The sequence below is a fragment of the Brienomyrus brachyistius genome, chromosome 19, assembly GCF_023856365.1.
Source record: "Brienomyrus brachyistius isolate T26 chromosome 19, BBRACH_0.4, whole genome shotgun sequence".
NCBI classification, from domain to species: domain Eukaryota; kingdom Metazoa; phylum Chordata; class Actinopteri; order Osteoglossiformes; family Mormyridae; genus Brienomyrus; species Brienomyrus brachyistius.
The window spans coordinates 14,857,488-14,880,683 of NC_064551.1; the positions used below are offsets into that span (position 1 = coordinate 14,857,488).

Sequence of the window (23,196 nt, forward strand, 5' to 3'; positions counted from 1 at the left end):
CGATCGTTTACGTTACCTGCTGACGCAGCTCGCTGGACAAGCCTTCTAACCCAGGTTATTCAGCGATACTGGTTATTAATGAATCCCATTTAGGGCTCACATTAACAGACTCACGGGGATTCACAATTGAGTTTGGAGGAGCCGATCATTCGGCATAACAATTGGTTAATAATCAGCATTAAATAATCCAGCCATCCATTTTCCAAACCGCTTATCCTATTGGGTCGCGGGGGGTCCGGAGCCTATCCCGGAAGCAATGGGCACGAGGCAGGGAACAACCCAGGATGGGGGGCCAGCCCATCGCAGGGCACACTCACACACCATCCACTCACACATTCACACCTATGGGCAATTTAGCGACTCCAATTAGCCTCAGCATGTTTTTTGGACTGTGGGGGGAAACCGGAGTACCCGGAGGAAACCCCACGACGACATGGGGAGAACATGCAAACTCCGCACACATGTGACCCAGGCGGAGACTCGAACCCGGGTCCCAGAGGTGTGAGGCAACAGTGCTAACCACTGCACCACCATGCCGCCCCAGCATTAAATAATAATTAATTAATTTCAAAATATATTGGTGGAGATATTCAAATTTGCCTGAGCTAATAATTCCTACACCCCCCCACCCCTACCCGGTCTGCCTCCACACCTGTCGCTCCTTATACAGAAGCTCCACTGCCTGCTTACACAGATAAGCCTCTTAGTCAAACCCTTTCCTCACTGTAAGAAATGCAGCTGTCATTCTCCTCAGTACAAAAAAAAAATTAAAATAGCATGTTTGTCGTTCTTTCTGACGGAGTATCTCTGATACTGAGTTGTGGGGCAACACGGTGGTTAACATTGTCACTTTACACCTCTGGAACCAGGGTTCGAGTCTCCGCCATGATTCCATGCATGTGGAGTTTGCATGTTCTCCCCAAGTCGTTGTGGGGTTTCCTCTAGGTACTCCAGTCCCACCCTCCCACAGTCCAGGAACACGCTGAGGTTAGTTGAAGATCGTGAGCGTGCCCTGTGATGGGTTGGTGCCCCATCCTGGGATGTTTGCTGTCTTCCACCCATAGACTTTCAGACCCGCCCCCCCCCCGTGCAGTTACTGAAGATGAATGGATCCAGCTGTGGTCAAGCTGCATGTAGCCTGTCTCATGAGTGGGCAGGGGGGGTGGTCAGTGTTACAACAGACTCATCGCTTTCTATCAAGCATCCGTGCAACCTCTGGTGTCACATTATGACAACCAAACTGAAAATACTACTGGAAGAAAAGCCTGTGTCTGTTTCTGATGCATTTGATGACAAGCGAGCAGATCTCAAGGTGAAGACTTAATGAGTATCGTGAGAAGGTCATGAAAATACAAACCATATTCAGCTGATTAAAAACGGATAATATGCATCCTTATAAATGGAAGCTTTGACTGAAAGAGATGCTTCCTGCTGCATTTATCTGAAGGTTTGCTCAAAAATCATGAGTGAAACGGCCTTCATATAATTTAATTACAAGACTGGGTGCGTTTTACAGCTAACAAAACATTCTGGAACAAAACATTGATTTTCTTTTTTAATGGTAACTGAGAGTCATGAAAAATCTACAGCACCGATACATCCCAAGGATATAATGGGCATCCGATAATTGCATCAAAATCTAATAAAAGCTGCTGTATGGTCAAACTTTTTCCAAGATCATTAAAGTCTAATCAGCTTAGATTAAAGCAAAAGATGTGTAACTGGCGGCTGCGAGTTTGGCAATAGGGAGTCCGCGTTGCATAGGTCGCGCTCAGGCGTCCATGGAAATCTCCATTGTAAAGGCACAACTTTTCAGTTAGAAGGCCTGGATTTCATCTGTAAATGGAAAGAACCGGTATGAAACAAAAACTAAGGTAACATTCAGGTCATTTATGTTCATTTATACCACTTGTATAAGCCTTTAAATAAACATTAACTAACCATTCACAAAACCTCAATAAGACATTCATAAGCCTGTAGTTAAGGGCTAACTAATCTAATACTAATTTGCAAAACATTAATAAACATTTATAAGTGAATGAAGGGGGGAAATTATAATAAACAAATCATTACTAAATGATTAGTACACCTGTATTTAATGTTGAACAAATTCTTTACAAATTCTTAATCATTTGTAATCATTTATTATTAATGCGGTATGGTGGTGCAGTAGTTAGCACTGTTGCCTCACACCTCTGGGACCCGGGTTCGAGTCTCCGCCTGGGTTACAAGTGTGTGGAGTTTGCATGTTCTCTCCATGTTGTCGTGGGGTTTCCTCCGGGTACTCCGGTTTCAAAATGCAGTGCAAAGCATCTTTATTGCTTATACTGACCATTGTAATACATTATGAAGGTATCAATAGCGAATTATAGAAAAGAACTTCAATGGAGCTTACGAAATATTATAATCAATGCTATAATGCCTCATGACTGGCAATAGATGATGCTGTAATGCTTTATTAATTCTTATACCGAACATTATAATGCATTATGAATCTATCTATAACACATTATATATGACAGCTTTAAGTAAAATGATCAAATGATCATTTCCCGTTTTAATAATTTACAAATGTTTAGTCCTTAACTACATGCTTATAAATGTCTTATTGAGGGGTTGTAAATGATTGGTTAATGTTTAAAGGCTTGTATATGTGGTATAACTGAACATTATTGTAAAGTGTTATCAAAATTAATTTAGAGTACAACTGCCCACTTGATCAGGAGTTCAGGACACAATCTTTGTACAACGCAGAAACCCCAGACCTGGAGTGAGGAGATATTTACAGAGAGCAGAGATTTTCTTCTTGATGAATCTGCATGTCTCTCCCGGCCCCTTCCAAGTCAGTCCTGATTACAGCCTTTCATGTTGCTATTATAAACTCATTCACTGACAATTACATCGTCTTGTGTTAAGAAAGAAATTCCAGTGTGTCAGACAGAGAGCTCAGTGACATATTAAAGTGAATTCTAGACAACGAATCAATTAAATATAAATTAAGCACTAGAACAGGTTTTATAACAACAGAGGAGGTGAGATTCATTGACTTTGATACTTTGTCATGATAATAAAAATGTGTCTTAGTTGATCCTTCTTATTTTAATGTATCAATTAAGCAGATTTGCTCAGCTGTGGACATGAAGATGTGAACCAGCCCAGCTGTGGTACTGTGGAGTCTGTCTGCCGGGGTTTTCTCTGGGACCTTTGGTTACTCTCCGGTTATTTCTATAAAAGATGCTCAGTCCATGTGAACGCCCTGTAATGGATGGAGGGATGGATGGCGATCGGAATATTAAGTATAATTTTGATGATATGCAAGAAACATCCTATTAAATTACACACAGTTCATCTGCAGCACACCCACGAAGACGACGCTGCTTTCGGCTGCTTAATAAGCTCTTCCCATCTCCCATTTGCATCAAAGTCCTTCTTCAACTTGAGGTTCAACAAACAGTAATGAAAAAACAAGTGAAGATGTTCCAGCCCAGTTTTGGGAAATATTAATTTGTCAAGCCAAATCACTACGTAAGTAAGTATCCCTGCCTGCATTCGATGAGTTTTTCAGGATAAAATGCAAAACTTACACCATAACAACCTTTGCAATGTAATCGTATAAACCAAGGTCTCCCAGATATTGTGTAATATTTAGGGTTTTCCACAGCAGTCATTTGTCTTTTAAAATGGAATAATGCTCTTCCATTTATGACATCCTGCATAATTCTTTTCCCATAATGCACTCTGTATTTTTATATTATTGTCCCATAATGGAAGAATAATTCCTCCATTGTCAATTTCTAAAGAAGGAGATGATCATGAGTGAAAAATGTACGATTTTAGGGGCAGTTACTGAAAACGAGGGCCAAAGTGCAGGTGTGATGCAAATGTTTTACTGAAAGTAGTTTTACTGGTGTTAGAATGGAGATATTTCGCATAGGAATGTTCCTTCTCAATATTTGGTGGATAAATGACAAAATATGGGAATGAGAGATAATTAAAAACACAGTTAAAACTAGGTGGAAATCCAGTCACTACAATGAACAAAAACCTGAATGAGCTCACTCTCTAGATGTACGCCATCGGCAGTAGATCCAGAGTTCTGGAGACTGGAGAATATTTGGTGACCAGTCATCACTAATACTCATGAAACCCGAATCAAGGAGAGGAAAAGCTGGATCACTAAACAACAGAGAAACTGCATTACCTGAAGCAGTATCTTTACTCATTTGGTAACACTACTTGCGGGGCACATATATGTATTAGATACTCAGTTACTGCTGAAGTACAAATCATGAACAAATATAGTAGCTACTTGTCTTATTCTTCATTTGTCCCTTCAGTAGGTCCTTCAGTCGTTCACAAAGGCTTACAAAATTAACAGATATAGTGACAAATATAGCAACTGCTTGAGATAAAATGTGTGTGACAATTTATTCATAATGAACAAACAAAAAATAAGCGCTTCACTTGTGTTATTCATTACTTGTTCCTTCGGTATTTCACAAAGGTTTGCAAAATTAACAGATATAGTAACAAATACTGTAATTGCTTGACATACAGTAAAACATGTGTACACAAGTCATGAATGATGAACGAACATGAGATCAGTGGGTAGCAAAGACTTGGACTGTGGTTAATTAACACACATGTAATAGCATAATCCTATATTATTGGTGCCCCCTCGAGTAGTGTTACCAATCAGATTAATCATTACAAAACAGGGTACAGTCAAACAACACAAATGTGATATTGTTCCTTCAGTTTTATACTGGTTGTGCATTAAAACCAATAGATATTTGCGCAATCTGCTAAACTTTATTCAGCAACCATGTCAGTTGATCACCTGGAAGATCTCTACAAGACTTCAATTTCTTTTCGCCTTTTTCTAAGTAAATATTTAATTTGCTCACTATTTGGGATCATGACAAAAACTGACGGGCTTCATCCCTGTAAGCATCAGTCCCTCCTGTCTTTGTACTAGACTCTTGTGTGTTTCCCTGGCTCCCAAGACAGCCATGTAGCTCAATGGGCTGCCTGTGTGGTACAGAAGCTATAACCCTACAGTCGTGGATTTGAGGCCAGCTTCCCCTCTTTTGTTTGTTTATTGGGTTTCTGATTTTCCTAGTGTTTAGTCCTTTGCTTCCCTGTTTTGGTGTATCCTTCGTTTGATATTGATTTGTTTATGTTCTGTTTTACTTGTTTCTTGATTTTTCTCCTAGGGTAGTACTTTCCTGTGTTTCCTTAGTTTCAGGTCCTGTAAATTCCTTACCTGTTTCAGTTTAAAGCTTTGTTCCCTTACCTGTTCTTTAGACTTCATGTAGTTAGTGCTTGTTAGTTCAGCACCATAGTTAAGTCTTATTTAATTGCTAACTCAGTTTGTGACACCTTGGGGCCCTTTGTTTTTGTATTATTGTTTTTTGATAAATCCCATGTTACTTGGAGCCATACATGGATCATTGCCTTCGCTCCATATGCGCCAAGCCACGCCGCCGTAACACACCCCAGATCGGATGGCTGACTCCTGTCTGCCTGAGATACACTTTCAGATCAGAGACATGTCATTGTGGCCTGGCTCTGAGGAATGCCCTGCTCTTCTCTCACCTGAGAAAGTGAAACCCAGGACACTGCACCGTGGAATTCAATTATGGACTCTGACTAGCCGCTATTCAGTGCGCTGCCTTCAAACAACATGTAATGCTCCCTCTGCAAATACTGATTCATACGAGCTCTTGGGACGCAGAATTACACGGATGTCCAGGTCTGGTGTGACCATCACAAGTTTTTTTAGCGTGACTTTGTGTCTCCTTCCCGTGTCCCTTAGTGTCACAGCAGAAAGTCACAGTGTCCGTCTGCAGACATAGGTCACACCTGTGCCTGCACAGCTGGAGGGCACGTACAGCGCGCCTTGGGGGCCTGATGCTGTAAACATATCACCTTTAGAGAAGAAGGATGTAGACGCTAATAATCCTCCATGTCTGCTCACTACTCTGGTGTAAACACCATGAGAGGAACACTAGGTGATCCTACGCCATAAATGACGACACACGGGATGCAGGGCATCAGCATTTCACTGCGTTTTTGCATGTCTTCCTCCAGTCCCAGGTAACAAATCAAGCTGTTTGGATCTGTACCCTAATTTTCAGCAACTGGCACCAGTGGTACTTTCTGCCTGTCTATTGTGGAAGAAATTTCTCGAAGTCCGATGTTTAAGTTTTTGACAGAACTTTATTATTCGATGAGCTCAAAGGGAACAGACACTCAGCAATCATGCGTCTCGTGTTCTGTTCCCCGAGCAAACAATGCATACATCTTTTATGGCCTAAAATGCGACAGTCATCTGACAAATCAAGGACAAGTCGGATATCTGGACGTTCCAGTTACTTCTGGCTCTTTCGAGGTCCAGGCAGTTCAAAGAAGTTTGGCCATCTGGAGATACCAGTTTCTTCTACTTTTTCAAGGTCCACCTATCAGCTTACAACAAGTCTATCTATTTGGGACTTTTCCTTTTGCTATATCATTCTGGGACTCGTTCTTTTTCTACATTTTATATTATCCAATACCATGCATTCATTTTATAATATCTTCTGCAACAGCTTACTTCTCAGATCGTGCCTTTGCTTTGACCTAGGCCTCTTGCTTAACAAGCAATACATGGGAAACATGTTAATTCCTCTATAGAAAATAGAAATTTCTTACTTAAGTAGATTTGCATCATTGTTTGATACATTCAATTAATGACAAGTAAATTACATTGTTTCAACCACTATGTGTAAATCAACAACACATTATAAACTCAATTGTTAATTACTGATTAGGTAATTCATTTTGCATAATCATCTATATTCCGTTATTGATTACTGATTAGCATAATCAAGAATTTTCTATCACACTATCCTTATATAAGGGACTTTGGCTTGGATTTATTTTATCAGGACACTGCTGATTTAAGGACTTCAAGACACTGTAAACACAGCGGGCAGTCCACAGTGCGTTTCCGCTGATATCTTTCAGGTAAGAGCAGTGCTGATAAATGTTATCAATGAGGTAATCTTTCAAATATGGCAGTTTAAAAAATCTCCTGATATATCATGAACATTGGCTTATCAATAGTCTAGAATTTTGAGTATTCCACTGGGTTGTGCAAATTAAGTATTTAATTTATAGGCAAATATTGATTTAACAAATATGTAACCTTTCTACAAAATGAACACTTGTTTGCTAGTTTGAAAATAACAGAATAAACACTGAATATTTTGTCGTTTCATTTAAAGGCACCAACATTTAAACACGGTGAAATCTTTCTTATCCAGAGTTACAATAAAAGCAAATCTGCTGAGGCTGCGACTCTGTTCTCAAAATTGTAAGTTCATCAGAGGTGGGGACTTCCAGTCCACAGGGCACAAATCCAGACCAAGATTTTGTTTCAACCAACCAGTAGTATAAGAAGTCACATTCACAGAGCACTCAACTGATTGGTTAAAACAAAATCTTAGTCTGGATTTGTACTCTCTGGACCTAAAATCTCCACCTCTGAAGTTCATATGCAAAATAAGCCCACTATTTCACTAAAGCTTCAGGAAAGTCTGTTCAATATAGTACTGTATTCAAAACCAAATACACAAAAAGACATTTTGCAAGCAAATCCAAACACAAGTGGACACATACACCGGTTCACCCTACGCCATTTCCACACTAATGAATTTACAGCACCACTGGGTAGGAATAAGGCTTGATGCAATAAACCATCTATAACATTATATAACACAGATCTGCTCAAAGAGAAGAGGCGGAAAGCATCAAGGGAAATAACTTGAGTGAAGGAACCAAACTAGGCAGGGAATATTGCCCCTCCCCCTGCTTCCTGGGGGCCAAAGATATGGGGGCTGAACTCATATACCTGATGTCAGTGTCATGCTGAGAAAAGTTCTGTTGGGCTAAAGAGACGGGAATATGGAGGCTCATGGACTCAGTTCTTAATTAGACTGGCCCACTGGAGTGTCCCGAGGCCCCATGTCACACAGGGTATTTATGTCCCGGCCTCACCTTCTTGCGTGCCGCAGCAAGGAACACCCTCCTGCTCACTGATGGATGTTTCCTGCGCTGAACAGGGTCATGAGCAACATCTCAGAGGCCAGCTACACACCAGCCACAAATCAAACGCAGCTACGTCAAGGAGAACTGCATCTAAGTGAGACCTTGTCTATAGTTCACTTAGTGTCTGAAAAACAAAATGGCATGGAACCTTTTTAAGTTAACAGTGAAGGACATTAAAATGCTGTATTCCTCAACCAGCCTGAATTTCTGCTCAAAGCACTGACAGCAATGAGAGTTACTATGCCTTTGCTAAATCGCACTGATGAGATAGATGCATGACCTTGTACTTTTAAGCCATACAGACAATAGTCCAAATTAAGTTTCTCTCAGAAGACTTTCTCAGTAGTTTTTGATTGCACAGGCAAAATTGTCAAACACTGACACTTATTTACAAAACTGCAGATGCACAATGAAGAATTAACAACTGGGTACAAAAGAAATGCTTTAACTGTCCTGTAAAATATACCTCAACAGCATGCACACTTATGCGCCAACAGGCCAATCAAACCAATATTTGCACAGCTGTGAAAATGTACAAAGTGCAATCAGCAGAAGTCCTGTACAATATTTTCATACATGGAACATGTTGGCACAGTCTAGACACACAAACCATATAAAATAAAAACAAACTAAACACAACAAATAAGGAATAAAAAAGCAAAGTATACTCGTGGTATGCTTATATTTTATACAAAAATGCTCTGAGGGCAGAACAAAACGTGATTGGTTCAGAGAGATTACCAATCAGATTGTAGAGGGGGTGGGTCCAAGCAACTAGTGGAGGCAGGACCAAGACATCTGATTGGTCCTGCCTTGTCTAGTTGCTTGGACGCACCTCCTCCTGCAATCTCCAGTCACTGAGTTCCCCAGGAAACTGATCTTACCGACCATGTAATCAGATAGAGGCGGTTGTCTGCCTTCCTTGGGCTGTAGATTGCCTGTATTTCATTCCTTATTCTAGGAATGAACAGAGAAGACGCATATTTCTCCATCTCTAAGAATAATAATGTCCAGTCACATGCTTTAAGCACAGGTTGTCCAAAGAAATCAAGGCCTGCTCTTCTGAACTTCTGTAGAAATCCAATTGAGAAACTATTTCATGAAGACAAAGGGAAATGTGAAAAGTCTATAAGCAGTTCAATGTGTTCCTAGAAATGCAGGTATCCCCAGGAGTAAGATATCAAACCAGATATGGACTACATTGCCTGACACGTTCAGTGACACGTCAGCATCATAACACCTACTGAGGACAAGAATATAGATGATAGAAATCACTGTTCACCACACTGTGTTATGCTTTGTCTGGTGTACGGTACGGCGAGTGTCGAGTCCAGCAGATATGTACTAGTGGGCGGTCACTGGAGCACTCCGTAGCGTCCGTCGAGTGTACATGCCTCCGAGCAGGGTGCTCAGCAGGAGCTCACAGCAGCAGCTTGATTTTGGGTTTCGATCAGACTCCCTGGGTAGAAAATGCTGCTAGCACACTAACAGCACATATAACCAGAGTGCAAAAGCACTCAGGGTGTGAGATGAAATTATTACTTCGGGGAACAAATTTAATAAGGTCACTTTAAAGATAAAATTACATAAAATATAATTCTGAGGCGAATGTCTATTATATCTCCATATGTGTTTGAAATTGTTAGATGCCTTTCAATAAACCATTTCAATAAACAACCTTGTGAATGATTTAAAAGCAGCAGCATCTATCTTCATTATTTCACCAGCATAAACCTACCAGTTTTCACCTTTCATGATGCAGTATTTGGGATACGAAGGTTTTGGGGGTGTGAATGTAGTATTCTCAAACAAACTCCATTTGAAAACTGCTCTCAGGTTCAAACATGCAGCCAAAACATAAAATAGATACATGTAAACAACACACAGCTCTGTAAAAAATTAAGAGACCACTCTATATACTTTTTAAAATCTGCATTGTTAAATTCTGGTTTAATCCTGGTTCTGCTGGCAGAAGGCTACACTGTGAGGCAGGCTGCTTCCATGCTCATGAGTTTCTAAGACCGCAGTACACAGGTAGAGGGCAGAAGCAACCTTCTAATGCCAGAGATGACCATCAACTTATCCGTCAGTGTCTAACAAATCGGAGGATGACCTCAAGTGACCTTAAAAAAGGAATGGAAAACAGTATGAAGTGTACTGGTGGGACAGGCTCCTAGAAGCAGCGGTGAAGACCCATAAAGCAAGGAAGAAGCCCTTCATCAATGCGGTTCAAATTTGATGCGGTGTGGGAAAGGGGGGCCACACTCCCCTAGGAAACTGTAAGGGGTTTCTGCAGGAGGGTAGTACTCGCTGTGGGATATCAGTCACTATTCAGGATAGACAAGATTCGGGGAAGGGGGGGGGGGGGCTGCTGACCGTATTTCACCAGATACACGTTCTCAATCAGGAGGGGGGAGCAATTAGTTGTACTCTGGCTTATCTTACTTGAAGTCAGTTGGATGCAGTCAGACGAAGTGGGTTGGTAAGTAAGTTTGTATTTATGTATGGTTCTATAACAAATAAACAGGAAAAACAAATTACCACAGTGCTTACAATGGTTATTACCACAATACACTAACATAATGCATAATTGTACCATATCGCCTTAACATTGATAAGTTCGGCTATATCCACAACAATACATTACATTAGCAGCAATTCGTATTAGAGGGAATGATTGGACGGGAAATAAACGCAAATATCTTTCCGAGGTATACAAGGGAACACTCGTCAGCGATAATTATAACAGTACGCAAGCTAGGTCACGTTAACCTAGCCGCGCAGTTAAGTAAACCAAATTAGTACAGCGTCACTTATCACTTATAGTCAATAAACTTAGTACTTACATTCGTCAGTGACGCATACATAAAAAACCAGGGACTCCATTTACTGCCAGGAACAACTAAACTAACTACACATAAACTGCAGCTCGCCGACGTGCTGCCTATTCCTTCAGGCTCTCCCGCGCGCTCTCGTCACGTGTGCACCCACAGGCCTTTGCACGCAGCAGTGTTCCTTAAAGCTACACGAGCCTTTCTAACATGCGGTCTGTTTCCAGAGATGTATATAAAATATGTATACATAATAAATGTATATAAAATGTATATCGTATATGGAGTGTATATAGTAGGGATTAGCATTATACTACTGTAATCCTCTACGCTCATTTTCTCAGCAGTGCGTTTAGTTATGCCTTACTCTGTGACATATTACAGAAAGACTGGAAGTTCCATACATTCTAATTGGCTTTATTCCTCTGTTCCTGTTTATCTAATTAAGGTAAATATGGAAATTCATACATTATATGCTGCAAAATATGAGCTGAATAAAGCATATAAAAAATGCAGAGAATTAAAAAAAATGGAACCACTGACCAATCATGGCACCTACATTTGAATTCTAGAACACAATGTTACCGTGACAACTCTGATGTCATCATACTGAAGGTATAAATTGTGCTGTAGGCACCAGTACCACTTCAAAACAAATCTGATTTCGAATGAGACGCATCTCAAAATGACTTGGCTTTCTCTGAAGTGCTTTAGGCCGCCAGCGGTACCAAACAATGCTGGGGAGGCTATAGAAAGGAAGGACAAAGGAGGAAAAAAAAAGAAATCCTGGCTGAAGAAGTTTTTTGAAAAAAAAATTAAAGGAAAAAAGGCAATGGTGGTGGAGAGCCAGGCAGTGGAGGAGGTGGTGGAGAGCCAGGCAGTGGAGGAGGTGGAGGAGAGCCAGGCAATGGAGGAGGTGGAGAGCCAGGCAATGGAGGAGGTGGAGAGCCAGGCAATGGAGGTGGAGAGCCAGGCAATGGAGGAGGTGGAGAGCCAGGCAATGGAGGAGGTGGAGAGCCAGGCAATGGAGGAGGTGGAGGAAAAGTGCAAGGAAATGGAGGAAAAGTGCAAGGCAATGGAGGAAAAGTGCAAGGATTGGTGGAGTGCAAGGATTTGTGAAGGAAAGAAAGGCAATGGTGAAGGAAAGAAAGGCAATGGTGAAGGAAAGAAAGGCAATGGTGAAGGAAAGAAAGGCAATGGTGAAGGAAAGAAAGGCAATGGTGAAGGAAAGAAAGGCAATGGTGAAGGAAAAAGGCAATGGTGGAGGAAAAAGGCAATGGTGGAGGAGAGTATGGCAATGATGGAGTACAAGGCAAGGGAGATGATGCAAGATGAGGAAGCCAGTAGTGGATGAGACTGAACAGAACATTGACTATCAGTACTAAAATATGTAAATACTTTTAAATACTTGTAAATAAAGCATTAAAAATGAAGACTGTTGTGAAGGTGTTTTCAATTGAATGCGAGTATATGATGTTAAATGTCAGGAATATTCCAAATGTGTATTACACGTGTTGCCGATAGGGGCCATATGGTTTGGGTGATAAGGTTTGCCTTTAAACTTTAATAATGAAAATATATTACATGTATTTGTTGCATTTTTAACTACGTTAAGGAATAAAACATAACGGAATGAAGGTAAGATACGTCCAGCGGGGACCCGTCCGGCCGCAGCCATGTATTGTTAGGACTAGGCACAAGCGCCACGGCGTATTTTAAAAGCACCAAAATGTTTTGAAGAACTTTAGCGTTATTTTAAAAGCAGCAGGCGGAATTTAAACGAGTACAAACATGCCCGAAAGAAGCACAGGAGCAAATGCTGAGTTTAAACAAGCACAAGCGAAACCAACAGAGCACGTTTTTTTTTTTTTAAAAAAAGCACAAACTCATTTAATCAACATGCTTAAAGAATTAGAAGAAACTTTAGCGGTATTTACCAGTGTTAGGTTGAAGAAAGCATTTAAATAGCAAACTTAGAAGAAATGGGCCAAAAGGCGAAATGAGTCCCAGAGCTCGGCCATAATCGGCAGGTCTATTTGAACAACGCGGTCCGAAATGATAAACCGAAGTGGCCAGCCCGTTTCAAAATGGCGACACCAGCGGAGCGCCTGTTATTTCAAATAAACGTTATGGTTATAGGGGTTTAAGTAATGAAGCACTTTTCTGCCAATGTGAATAATAAAGTGAAACGCTCTAAGCATCTTAACAAGAATCAAGGAATAACGCGGTTAATTCTTAATTAAATTAGCTAATGCGCTCTCCTCTTGCTCGCTCTCATGTAGCGCATGCGCATAGAGCCACACAGTTCTCTTTAAAGAGCCGACTCTTGCGTTAATTTATTTAAAAAATTAACAGGGTTATTCCTTGATTCTTTTTTAAAATAACGCAAAAGTTTCTCAAACATTTCGGTGCTTTCTTGTGGTGCCCAAAGCACAGAATACCCACAGTGCTCTGACTATGCTGCCTCCTGGTAAGGGCAGAAGGAACCCCTAATGTTCCTTCTGTAACGTGGCTAAGTTTGAACCCTCCCCGCAAAGGGACAATAGAGGCATGCAAAAATAAAACCCAATTCACTTTATTACAAATCTAAAAACAATTAGAAAAAGAAGGCTGCTGGGGGGGGGGGGGGGGGCTGACTATCCTCCAGATAGTAAGGTCAGATCGGCACCCGCAGCTCTCAGCTCAGGAGGCCCCTGGTGACAAAGAAGAGGGCAAAACCACACAGCATGCAACACGACAAACACTACACACAACAGTACAGTGTCCACTCAGTGTGGCACCCCAACAGCAGAGAGCAAAAGCCTGTGCAGATACGGCCTTGTACAGAAAGATGCCATGTACAAACATAAGGGGAGTGTAGTGGCCAATGTCCACCGTCCAAAATACAATATTACAATTACACTTACAACTTAGCCCATAGCAACAACCAGGGCACTAATTAAAGAAAACCAAAAGACTATCAAAAGCCTAAAACAGCGGCTAGTCTGGTCCTTTGCAGGACGAGAAGCATTCCAATGCTACAGGTACAAAGAAACAATCAACAAAGAAACATAGACCCTTTTAAATCCCACAGTATAACCCAAGTTACCAGAGCCTCAATGTCTGTAGCCCAGCAGCCTGTAGGGGATCACGTCAAATGATAAAATTCCAAACAGTCACCTCCACGTCCTCCATGAAGAGTTACATGCTGCTAGCAGTCACCCAAACCCTCAAACAAACCCTCTCCTCCTTTCCTTACCCACAGGGAAGAAGAACCCACCCCATGACCAGTTGTAAAACACAGCAGCAAGAGAATGAGATTCCATCTTGGCAGCCTTTTATAACTTCCTGGTAGGTCATATGATCTGGCTCAAGTGGTTGCCAATATAGTGTAATTACCAGTGCCATGCAACTACTCCAACCAGCCCGTGCCTACTCCTAACAACCCGTGCCTGCGGCCGGACGGGCCCCGCTAGATGTGTATGCGCTAGTTCGCCTTCATCCTGCCATATGCTTTATTATTCCTTAAAAATGTAATTAAAAATAACACAAATAAAAACATGTAATGTATTTTTATTCTATTAAAGTTTAACGGCAACCCTTGTCACCCAAACCATATGGCCCCCTATCGGCAATGTGTGGTATATGGAGATAACCCCTCGACCAATCAGAATAAGGGATACGCTCCCCCTCCCGCTTATGATGTCATAAGCGGAGCCAAATTTAAGCTCCGCCCAATGTACCACAGACTATTTTTCTAAGTACAAATTATTTGAAAATACGATTAAAATAATTTAAAAATACATTATAACATGTCATAATTACAAACTATTATTAAACTGTAATAAACCAAATCGTGCTAAATACTATTTTTAAGTAAAATAATCTTTGTAATTTAAAAACACATATATACACAATAATTCAAATAAGTGCTAAGTACAACCTATGTTTAAATAAACTGCAATAAATCAATTTGTGAAATCGTCCAGCTGCCGTGAAGCAGTAGTGAGCGGAAATGATACTTATCTGCTCATGCACAGTCCAGTTCGGGTTTCCGGTCTAAACTGGGTCGTGACGTGTGCAAACGAAGGCATAACAGTGAGGCATGTGTAAGCTGTCAGTAAAGTAAAACCTGCCCGTAAATTAAAGATTGTATTAACTATGATTCATTTGCTCTTTATTTAACGTTATTAAGAAACCCAACAGGAATGGAATATGACAGAACATGATAAGGTTATGGCCACCTCCCCAAAGACAGTCGGCCACAAATTACTTAGAAGTAAGTCAGTTACTACTTTTATCTTTTATGTACTTTTATGTTCCCCTTTTTTCCAGTATGTAACAGTCACTGGGCTGCATAGAAGGATTCAGTGACCCATGTTCGCTGCCTTTTCAACTGAATATCAGAACATCTTCCAGCAATTCGTCAGCTTCTCGACTTCATAGTCTTTCGAAATTGTTGTATAATTCCAAGAAATGTGTAAAGCTTCTGAAAAACCCTATTACCTACCTGAGTGTGTAATGACCCTCTGTCCCCTTTCCTTGATGGAATGGTACTCTCCCTGTAAGTCAATAGGAGCAGTCTAAAGCCTGCATACTGTTATTGCTCAAGGCCACATCATTTGCTCCAAAACCGAATAACCTAAGGAGATAATCCTGCCTGCAGAAGGATGTGATCTTAGCCACAGCTCATTAGATGAGGAGAACCCCATTAAGATTCGGTGCCCTGTTCCAATGTGTGCTGTAAAGAACTTAGTCTGAAAGTCATATCACCGTGGATAGGTAACTATAGGAATGCACTTTCCTTATGCTACTAGTAGCCTAGAAATAAGAAGATCTGTCAGAATTTGATGAACTTGTCTTCAAAGTTGAGTCATCAGTCCTAACTATGTTTGTTAACACATCAATGATGTGTTAATGATGTGGTCTGAAATGGACTCGACATTGGAGACCGTGAATGATGTGGTCTGAAATGGACTCGACCGCATGGCCTCCACAGTCACATAAATAAGCAGAAAATCAGCCACCACTATTCCAGCACCCTCAAAATATTCCGACTTTGGTTAACAAAACATCGAAATGCCCTGAGAGAAATGCTGGTGTCAGAGGTTAGGTAGGGATGGAGACAGAGCGTGGAGTCGGTGTACAGCAGAGATAAAATGCGGGTTAAATGTTCTTTCCACACGGCTTCGAAACGGTGAAAATCTATCACCTGCCATTTTTACATTGCCTTTGTTTCCAGCTTCAGTTGACTCATTTACCATAATACCAGCAGTTTGTCTACTTTCAGCTTTACCGAGAGTTATTTTAATGATGTTTTTCCGAAGAGGAACTTTCCCGAACCTTGGTAATAAGCCAAACATTTGCCGGGGAGCACAATAGAAGCAGCTTATTACAGTTTAGGACATGGTGTCCTGAACATTTCTGTTAACCGAATAGAGCGAGTTAGAGGACAACCTTTAAACAGCCACCATTATTCTCGCTCAGCGGCCATCCTGCTGGGAAGCCGAGCAGCTTCCTGTCTTCTGGCCCCAGTATGCTAATGAGAGATGCTCTTTTTCTATTTGAAAAAGCTCATAATCACACCTTTAAGAGCACTAATAACAAAAATATCCATCTGTCTGCCCGTCCGTATTCACCAGTCCCTACCCACTACAGTTACAGGGAAACGGCTCCTTTGGCTGTGGGCCAGTAACTTGCAGAAGAGCTCGCAGTCCATTTATGGATTCCCGGCACCATCCACACAAGCACAGCTGTGCTGTCACTGCCTGCCAGTGACGACTCAGAACAAGCCCCAGGGACCTCCGCCGCTATCTGTCAATCAGCCATCAGCTCCAGCGAGAATGTCCACACCTTGTGCCTCCTTTGAAAGGCAAACTGAGTCAGGCTTTCTGACCAATCAGGGTCTCCCGGGGGCACCCACCACCAGCAGGTATGCTTCTGGGAGAAGGACCTGTCACGACCATGAAACAAATGTCACAGTGTTACAGAAACAAATTTGCTGGCTTCTGAAACATGCTGTGCAGCAACAGGAGCAAACATGGCAGCTCAGATCACTTCAGAGCCGCATCCGAAAGGCTCAAGACCGTTTCATTTACATTTTTATTTAAACCAGATACAGCAAAGCTAGAACGGTACACTGACTGCAGAAATGCGGACACACCACAATTTTTCACAAACAGAGCCGGGGTGCTGTACTGTGGTTACTTTGGTTACTTTGAAAGAGGTGCTGTACTGGGATTTGGCCAGTTTGAAGGAGGAGCTACACTGGGGTTTGTCCAGTTTGAAGGAGGAGCTACACTGGGGTTTGTCCAGTTTGAAAGAGGAGCTACACTGGGGTTTGTCCAGTTTGAAGGAGGAGCTACACCGGGTTTTGGCCAGTTTGAAGGGGGAGCTACACTGGGGTTTGGCCAGTTTGAAGGAGGAGCTACACTGGGGTTTGGCCAGTTTGAAGGAGGTGTAGGACTAGGATTTGAAGGGTACGGCCTGGAGTTCGTTCTGACTAAAAATCTCATGAAGAAGCTCAGCTAGATTTGTCTTGTGCAGTTGAGGGCTTCTGCAACTTCTTCTCTTTGTCACCTGACCTCCATAAATAAGTAAATTCATGGAGCCCAGGATTGTTGTTGGCTGTGCTTGTGTGCTTTGTAATAGGTAATCTATAGAACTGAATCGATATCCAAATGGATGAACCCTAAAACAGACCAGCAGCCCACCCAGGGAGTCTCTCTGCACTTCCAGAAGTAACTAAGCATATCAGAGAGTGAATCATAAAGAATTTGCATTCTTTACTGATACTATAAAAGACATGGCACATTTCTTTAGGAATTTTTGTAGCTGCAACAATTCCTTTTAAAATCTGTTTTTAAAATAGGATTCTGTAACACGGTCTTGGATGAAAATAAAAAGTCTGAGCAAATTGCCACATGGATTGTTCAATGTGCACAGACAGCAGCCATGTGAGAAGCAAGCGTCTGGAGGAGAGCGCCCAGCTTCCGGAAAAAGCCGTCCCGGTGAGATGCCAATTCTGCTGCGGCTGCTCCTATCCCACCCTCACTCCTGTGCTCCTAAATCTGAGTCTTTAGGTTTTCATCTTTCCTGACTAGTCCAGTGGGAGGGGCTTTATGTTCTGACATCAGCCGAAACCACATGGCCATGATGTAGCGTATTAGCTGCATCATTATTATGAATCATTAACAGTGCAGACACTATGAGCAATTTGCAGACCTCATTTGACCAATCACATGCTTTTGGGGGCGAAGCTGCATTACAGGGAGTTAATTCAGCTCAAATTGGGGGTGACAGGAACCCCACTCCACCCATTACTATTATAAGGATTCAACCTTGGTGCGGTATAACGACGTAAACTGCAAAGTCAAAATGTGTCAGGACAACATTTTCCATGTGACGCAGAACCCAAAGCTTGTGAGGGACCGCAGAGAAACGTCAGCGTGACCTAATCACTCATTGAAACTGTAGCGTTAAAATGCCCATATCAAATGAACCGGGGCGATGCAAAATGAAATATCACTGCAGCTTCGCTTAATTGTTTCACACTGTCCCGTTAGGAGCAGATGTCGTGTGCAGCCTGCAGCTGTACTGTATTCAGTGTGTAGCGTCTTTTCTGGATGTAGCTTAATAACAAGTTTGCTTCTTTTAAAAACGAAAAAGACAGACGCTCTTATCATTCACATGACGACGAGCAGGACAGGGAATATAAACTCCCCCCCACTCTGACCCCAGGGTCATCTTCTGCTGATGATCGTCCTGGATTGCCTCAGCATGCTTGAAGCCCCTGTAGGATCACACATGCACATATCACAAAGCTTAAATTCCAGGTGGCCTGAGACAAGGCCTAGCCTGGTACGAGAGGCACACATTGGCCTAAGCCTCAAAGTGGGTTAGTGACCCCACACACACAGACACACTTAAACACACACAGATAACAAGGGAGGCCAGCACTCCAACTTTTATTGCTCAAAGTTTTAACGACCTACAGACAGCAGAGTGGACCTCAAGGACAGGGGTCCCTCGACTTGGCACACAACCCCCTCCCCAGACATCCTGCCTTACATACCACTCACCCAACACCCTAAAGAAAGTTTCTTTTAAGTTTGGCTGTTGTATATCTGTATATTCATTTACTCATGACTACTAGTCTCAATATACAGATAGGTTATGTTTGTAACGTGTCCTAACTTTCACAGATTCTTTTTCCTTGACTGACAAACCTTCGCCCCACCACTTTTCTTTTCCACATTCCTCAGCAGCCCTTATCTGATCTTTGTATTCTACCATGCCTATCTAAGGGTAAGATGTGCTGTTGGAATGAGAATATGTCATATAATGTCTGTATAAAGGGTAACCTCTGATTGAGGTGCAACCTGGACCACATGGACCAGGTACTGGTGTGAGTAATATAACATAACATAATGACATAATATAAGTAATCATTAATTAATCATTACAGATAGTATTCGGTGTGAACCGCTACAAACACCACGCCTCCCTGAGTGCCATCACCTATCAGCTCATCAGCCACTGCAACCAACTACCAAGACCCCCCCCCCTTTCCTGCAGCCAAGTAAACCAACTTCCTTTCATTTCTAACAACCTTAACTGTCCTATTCACCTGCTATATTACTTTAGGGTTGTGTTTCCACAAACTGCTTGCTTTGCAGAACAGTTTTTCCCTTTTTAGGTTACTCATTTTAAATCTGGTCATTGCATTTTCATGTTTACATTGTTGGTGTCTATTCCGTTATTTCATGTTTATTGTTTAGGTGTAATGTCTGTCTTATGTTAGTTGTAGGAATAAATGCATGTCTTTTACACAAATTCAGCCTCCATCATTGAGTGTTCACAATAGTCCCTGCCTCTGTGCGATCTGACTACTACGCTCTGAAACCTCAAATTCGCCTGAAATATCGTGAGACTCTCTCTCATCGGCCGTGAGGGGAGCTTCGCTACCGATCGTTTACATTACCTGCTGATGCAGCTCGCTGGACGCCAGGTTATTCAGCGATACTTTTTATTAATGAATCCCATTTAAGTCTCACATTAACAGACTCACGGGGATTCACAATTGAGTTTGGAGGAGCCGATCATTCGGCATAACAATTGGTTAATAATCAGCATTAAATAATAATGAAGTTAATTAATTTCAAAACATATTGGTGGAGATATAAAAATTTACCTGAGCTAATAATTCCTACATTTATTGGTGGAGAATGGGGGCACAAGGTTTAAACTTATTGTGAGCACACAATTTAAACTTTTTATGACCGAACGTACAGTTGAATAAGCGCTTCTGTGAACTGGTTGCAAAAGGTGAGGATCAATTGCACTCAGGGCAATCTGAAGGCATTTAAGCGGGAGCATACGGGCTTATTATAGTTATTTTTATTTCTGTTATTAGTAGTTATATTATTTTGTTTTATTTTTGGTTATTTTACTTTAGTTTATTTCGTTTAAAAATTCAGTAAATCTTAACCCTATGTCTGACGAGATTCTCAGATATAGCGCGTTGTTTCCAGGATCGATTCGGACGAGTTTCTCCGTTTCTATATATCCTGGCAGAGATCTCTCTATTAGCGAACAGGAATTCTTGTTACGAGGTTCTAACCTGAATTCTGTTGCGCTTGGACTCCCTGAGATAAGACCGATAGCTTAGCTACCTATCAGGATCTTACTCATATGTGTGTGCCTGCTTTAGACAAAGTAAGTTTAACACCACTTTGCGCTGTGAGCCAAGTGTGTGTGTCATTTAGAAATTGGGAGTCTCCTGTGCTTGCGACCCACCGTGGTTTAAGCACCATTTGCGACGAGATATAGTGCAATCACTATTTATATCCGTCGCCGTAACGCGAGCGCTGTCTCGCTTCAGTAATTGTTTTAAGGGGTTAAACTGCGCAAGGCGCAGAAGAAGGCCGCAAGCGGCATGCATTAAAAGTCACTCATCTAGCGTTGGCAACCGCCTAGCTATATCTTTGGTTACGAGTGCAGTCAGCGAACGCCACTCTAACCACTTAGAGGTCAGAGCCCTGAAGGCCTGCCTGACGCCATTTGTTTTTTTCTCTGGGTCACCAGTGACCCTACCCCTTAAGCTCACTTGCCTGGGACCCCCCACAAAGGGAGTAACGCCCCATTGAGCCTCTAGTGGTCAGGCATAGAACTACCACTCCATATCGAAATTGCGCCTCTAGTGGTCAGGCGTAGAACTACCACTCCATTTCGAAATTGCGCCTCTAGTGGTCAGGTATAGAACTACCACTCCATATCGAAATCGCGCCTCTAGTGGTCAGGCGTAGAACTACCACTCAATTTCGAAATTGCGCCTCTAGTGGTCAGGCATAGAACTACCACTCCATTTCGAAATTGCGCTTCTAGTGGCAAGCCATAGCAGCGCCACTCCAATGAAATTGCACCTCTAGTGGTCAGCCATAGTAGGTAAATAACATCTGAGTTGGGTCTCTGGTGGTCAACTGCGGTAATACCAACACGCATAATTGGACACACAGGTTCTTGCCTGAAAGCAATAATCAACTTCACAAACTAAATCAGTTTTATTACAACACATTAACATCTAATTAGGTTATTGCTGCATAACTAATTGATGTTCACAATTGAATAAGAAACATAATTCATTTGGTTTGATTTATGTTTTACATTTTTGATTTAATTTAGGTTTTATTTCATTTTATGCTTTCATTCATTCCCTCTCCCCCAACATGGTGACTTGCATAGAAGTTCAACCACTATTAACAACAGTCAACCAGTTACATACACAATCACATCAGGGAGTCATTCTGGACCTAATCGGTTGAGCTCTTCCTGTGCTAGGTGCTTACCATTCGCTCTCTGTTGGTTGAGCTTGTCTGTGGCTCTGCTGTCAATGCTTGCGATCGTATACTTTGTCAGAACCGAAGGGGAGTTCTCAGCAATTGGACGCCCAAAAGCGTACCAGCCCAGCTACACCCACTGACTCATTAAGGGCAAGGCTGACAGGTACCTCAGGCGGTCATTACAACTTTTGAGCAGGACCTCGTCTAGGGTGAGTTCTGAGAACGGCCCTAGCTTGGACACTCACTAGGGTGGGTGATCCCTAAAGGCGATTTTGCCAACCTTGGTCGAGTCAGGCCTCAGGTAGTGCAGCCGATAAGCTGAGCCCCACCTGGGTTGTCTCAGTTATGCGTACAGAACACCCCCTTCCAAGTTGACATTGCTGGGGATCGGGGGAGTGAGAGCTGGACTCAGGCTTGCTTGGCTGGGATTGAGCTTGTGGGACGTGCCCTGTTCAGGAGGGACACTTGACAGCGTTCAAACCTCTCCACCTGCATCACCAGCTTAACACCGCAACACCTCATATAGGGACAAGTAAAGCAGAACCTGCTACTGGTCCCCCTTCTGGTCAAAGCGGAGTTGTTCAACAGAGCCCAACCCAGGGATAATCTGATCTGCAACAGCAAGCTACATTTGAATGCAGTCCCATTGCTTTTGAAGCTCTTGTTTCTCACTTCCTGTTCCCAACTTCTCCTGTTGTCTTCTGACACTGTCAGTAGTCACAGACCTGCAATTTCCAGGATAAGGCTTTATGCTTTCCCCCTCACTAGTACATCTCTCAAGCTCTAGAGTAACTCACACTGTTCTAACCTGCAACATCTTCTCCCAGGGAACAATTTCTGACAACCTGACAACGCTGTCCTGGTTGTGTGCCGTGACTCAGAAGAGCACCAACAATACTGTGGTGATGCCTCACCAATTCCTGGCCATGTGCCATGCTGCAAAATTTGGTATGGATCTAATACCAGTGTTTTCCTTACCATTGTATTAGCCCCCCCCCCCCAAACAACTCCTCCCTTAAAGGTCAAGTTATTTATATTTTCTATATAAATCACAGATCACAACAGAAGTTATTTAAGGTTACTTTTCCTATAGAACAGGTCTATACATTGTGCCTTTTATCAACAAACTAAATAGCCTTATGTTATTTACACAACAGCTTGTCATTTTTTATCTCTACGCGGTCGTACGTTTATAATTCCACTCCACTCTCTGTATTGCGCATGGCGGAGTTCCACCCCAATGCGCGGGCACAGACACATGTGCGCATACACAGGTGAGCGTGCTCCTGCATAGAGAGAGCGCGTCGGAAAAAATGTCTATATTATATATCCATCCATCCATACCGCTTATCCTACTGGGGGGGGGGGGGGTCCGGAGCCTATCCCGGAAGTAATGGGCACAAGACAGGGAACAACCCAGGATGGGGGGCCAGCCCATCACAGGGCACACTCAC

At 42.2% G+C, this 23,196-nt stretch overlaps 2 protein-coding genes and 1 long non-coding RNA gene across 8 annotated transcripts in view; 2 read left to right on the forward strand and 1 right to left on the reverse strand.

The window, feature by feature from the left end:
- LOC125714556 (cholesterol 24-hydroxylase-like) overlaps positions 1-23,196 on the forward strand; it is a 39,686-nt gene that overhangs the window by 6,388 nt on the left and 10,102 nt on the right. The window lies entirely within an intron of this gene.
- LOC125714568 (uncharacterized) lies at positions 1,718-11,469 on the reverse strand. The gene is made up of 3 exons (XR_007383783.1): positions 10,938-11,469; positions 8,041-10,601; positions 1,718-1,836 (listed from the first exon to the last, which is right to left on the reverse strand). It is a non-coding gene; the product is annotated as an uncharacterized LOC125714568 (long non-coding RNA).
- LOC125714559 (cylicin-2-like) lies at positions 11,550-12,355 on the forward strand. 3 transcript variants are annotated; one of them, XM_048985280.1, is made up of 2 exons: positions 11,550-11,838; positions 11,884-12,355. In XM_048985280.1, exons 1-2 carry the CDS (start codon positions 11,608-11,610, stop codon positions 12,274-12,276), a joined length of 624 nt encoding a protein of 207 aa, XP_048841237.1. In that variant the 5' UTR covers positions 11,550-11,607; the 3' UTR covers positions 12,277-12,355. The 3 variants fall into 3 exon arrangements, with proteins under 3 accessions (XP_048841237.1, XP_048841238.1, XP_048841239.1); XM_048985281.1 differs by having other exon boundaries at positions 11,908-12,355; XM_048985282.1 differs by having other exon boundaries at positions 11,956-12,355.

Bases quoted from the DNA above. Each gene is read 5' to 3' on its own strand.
- LOC125714559 (XM_048985280.1), top strand. From the start codon at position 11,608: ATGACTTGGCTTTCTCTGAAGTGCTTTAGGCCGCCAGCGGTACCAAAC. The intron at 11,839-11,883 runs GTGGAGAGCCAG...CAGGCAATGGAG, and splicing joins AGAGCCAGGCAATGGAGGAG to GTGGAGAGCCAGGCAATGGA.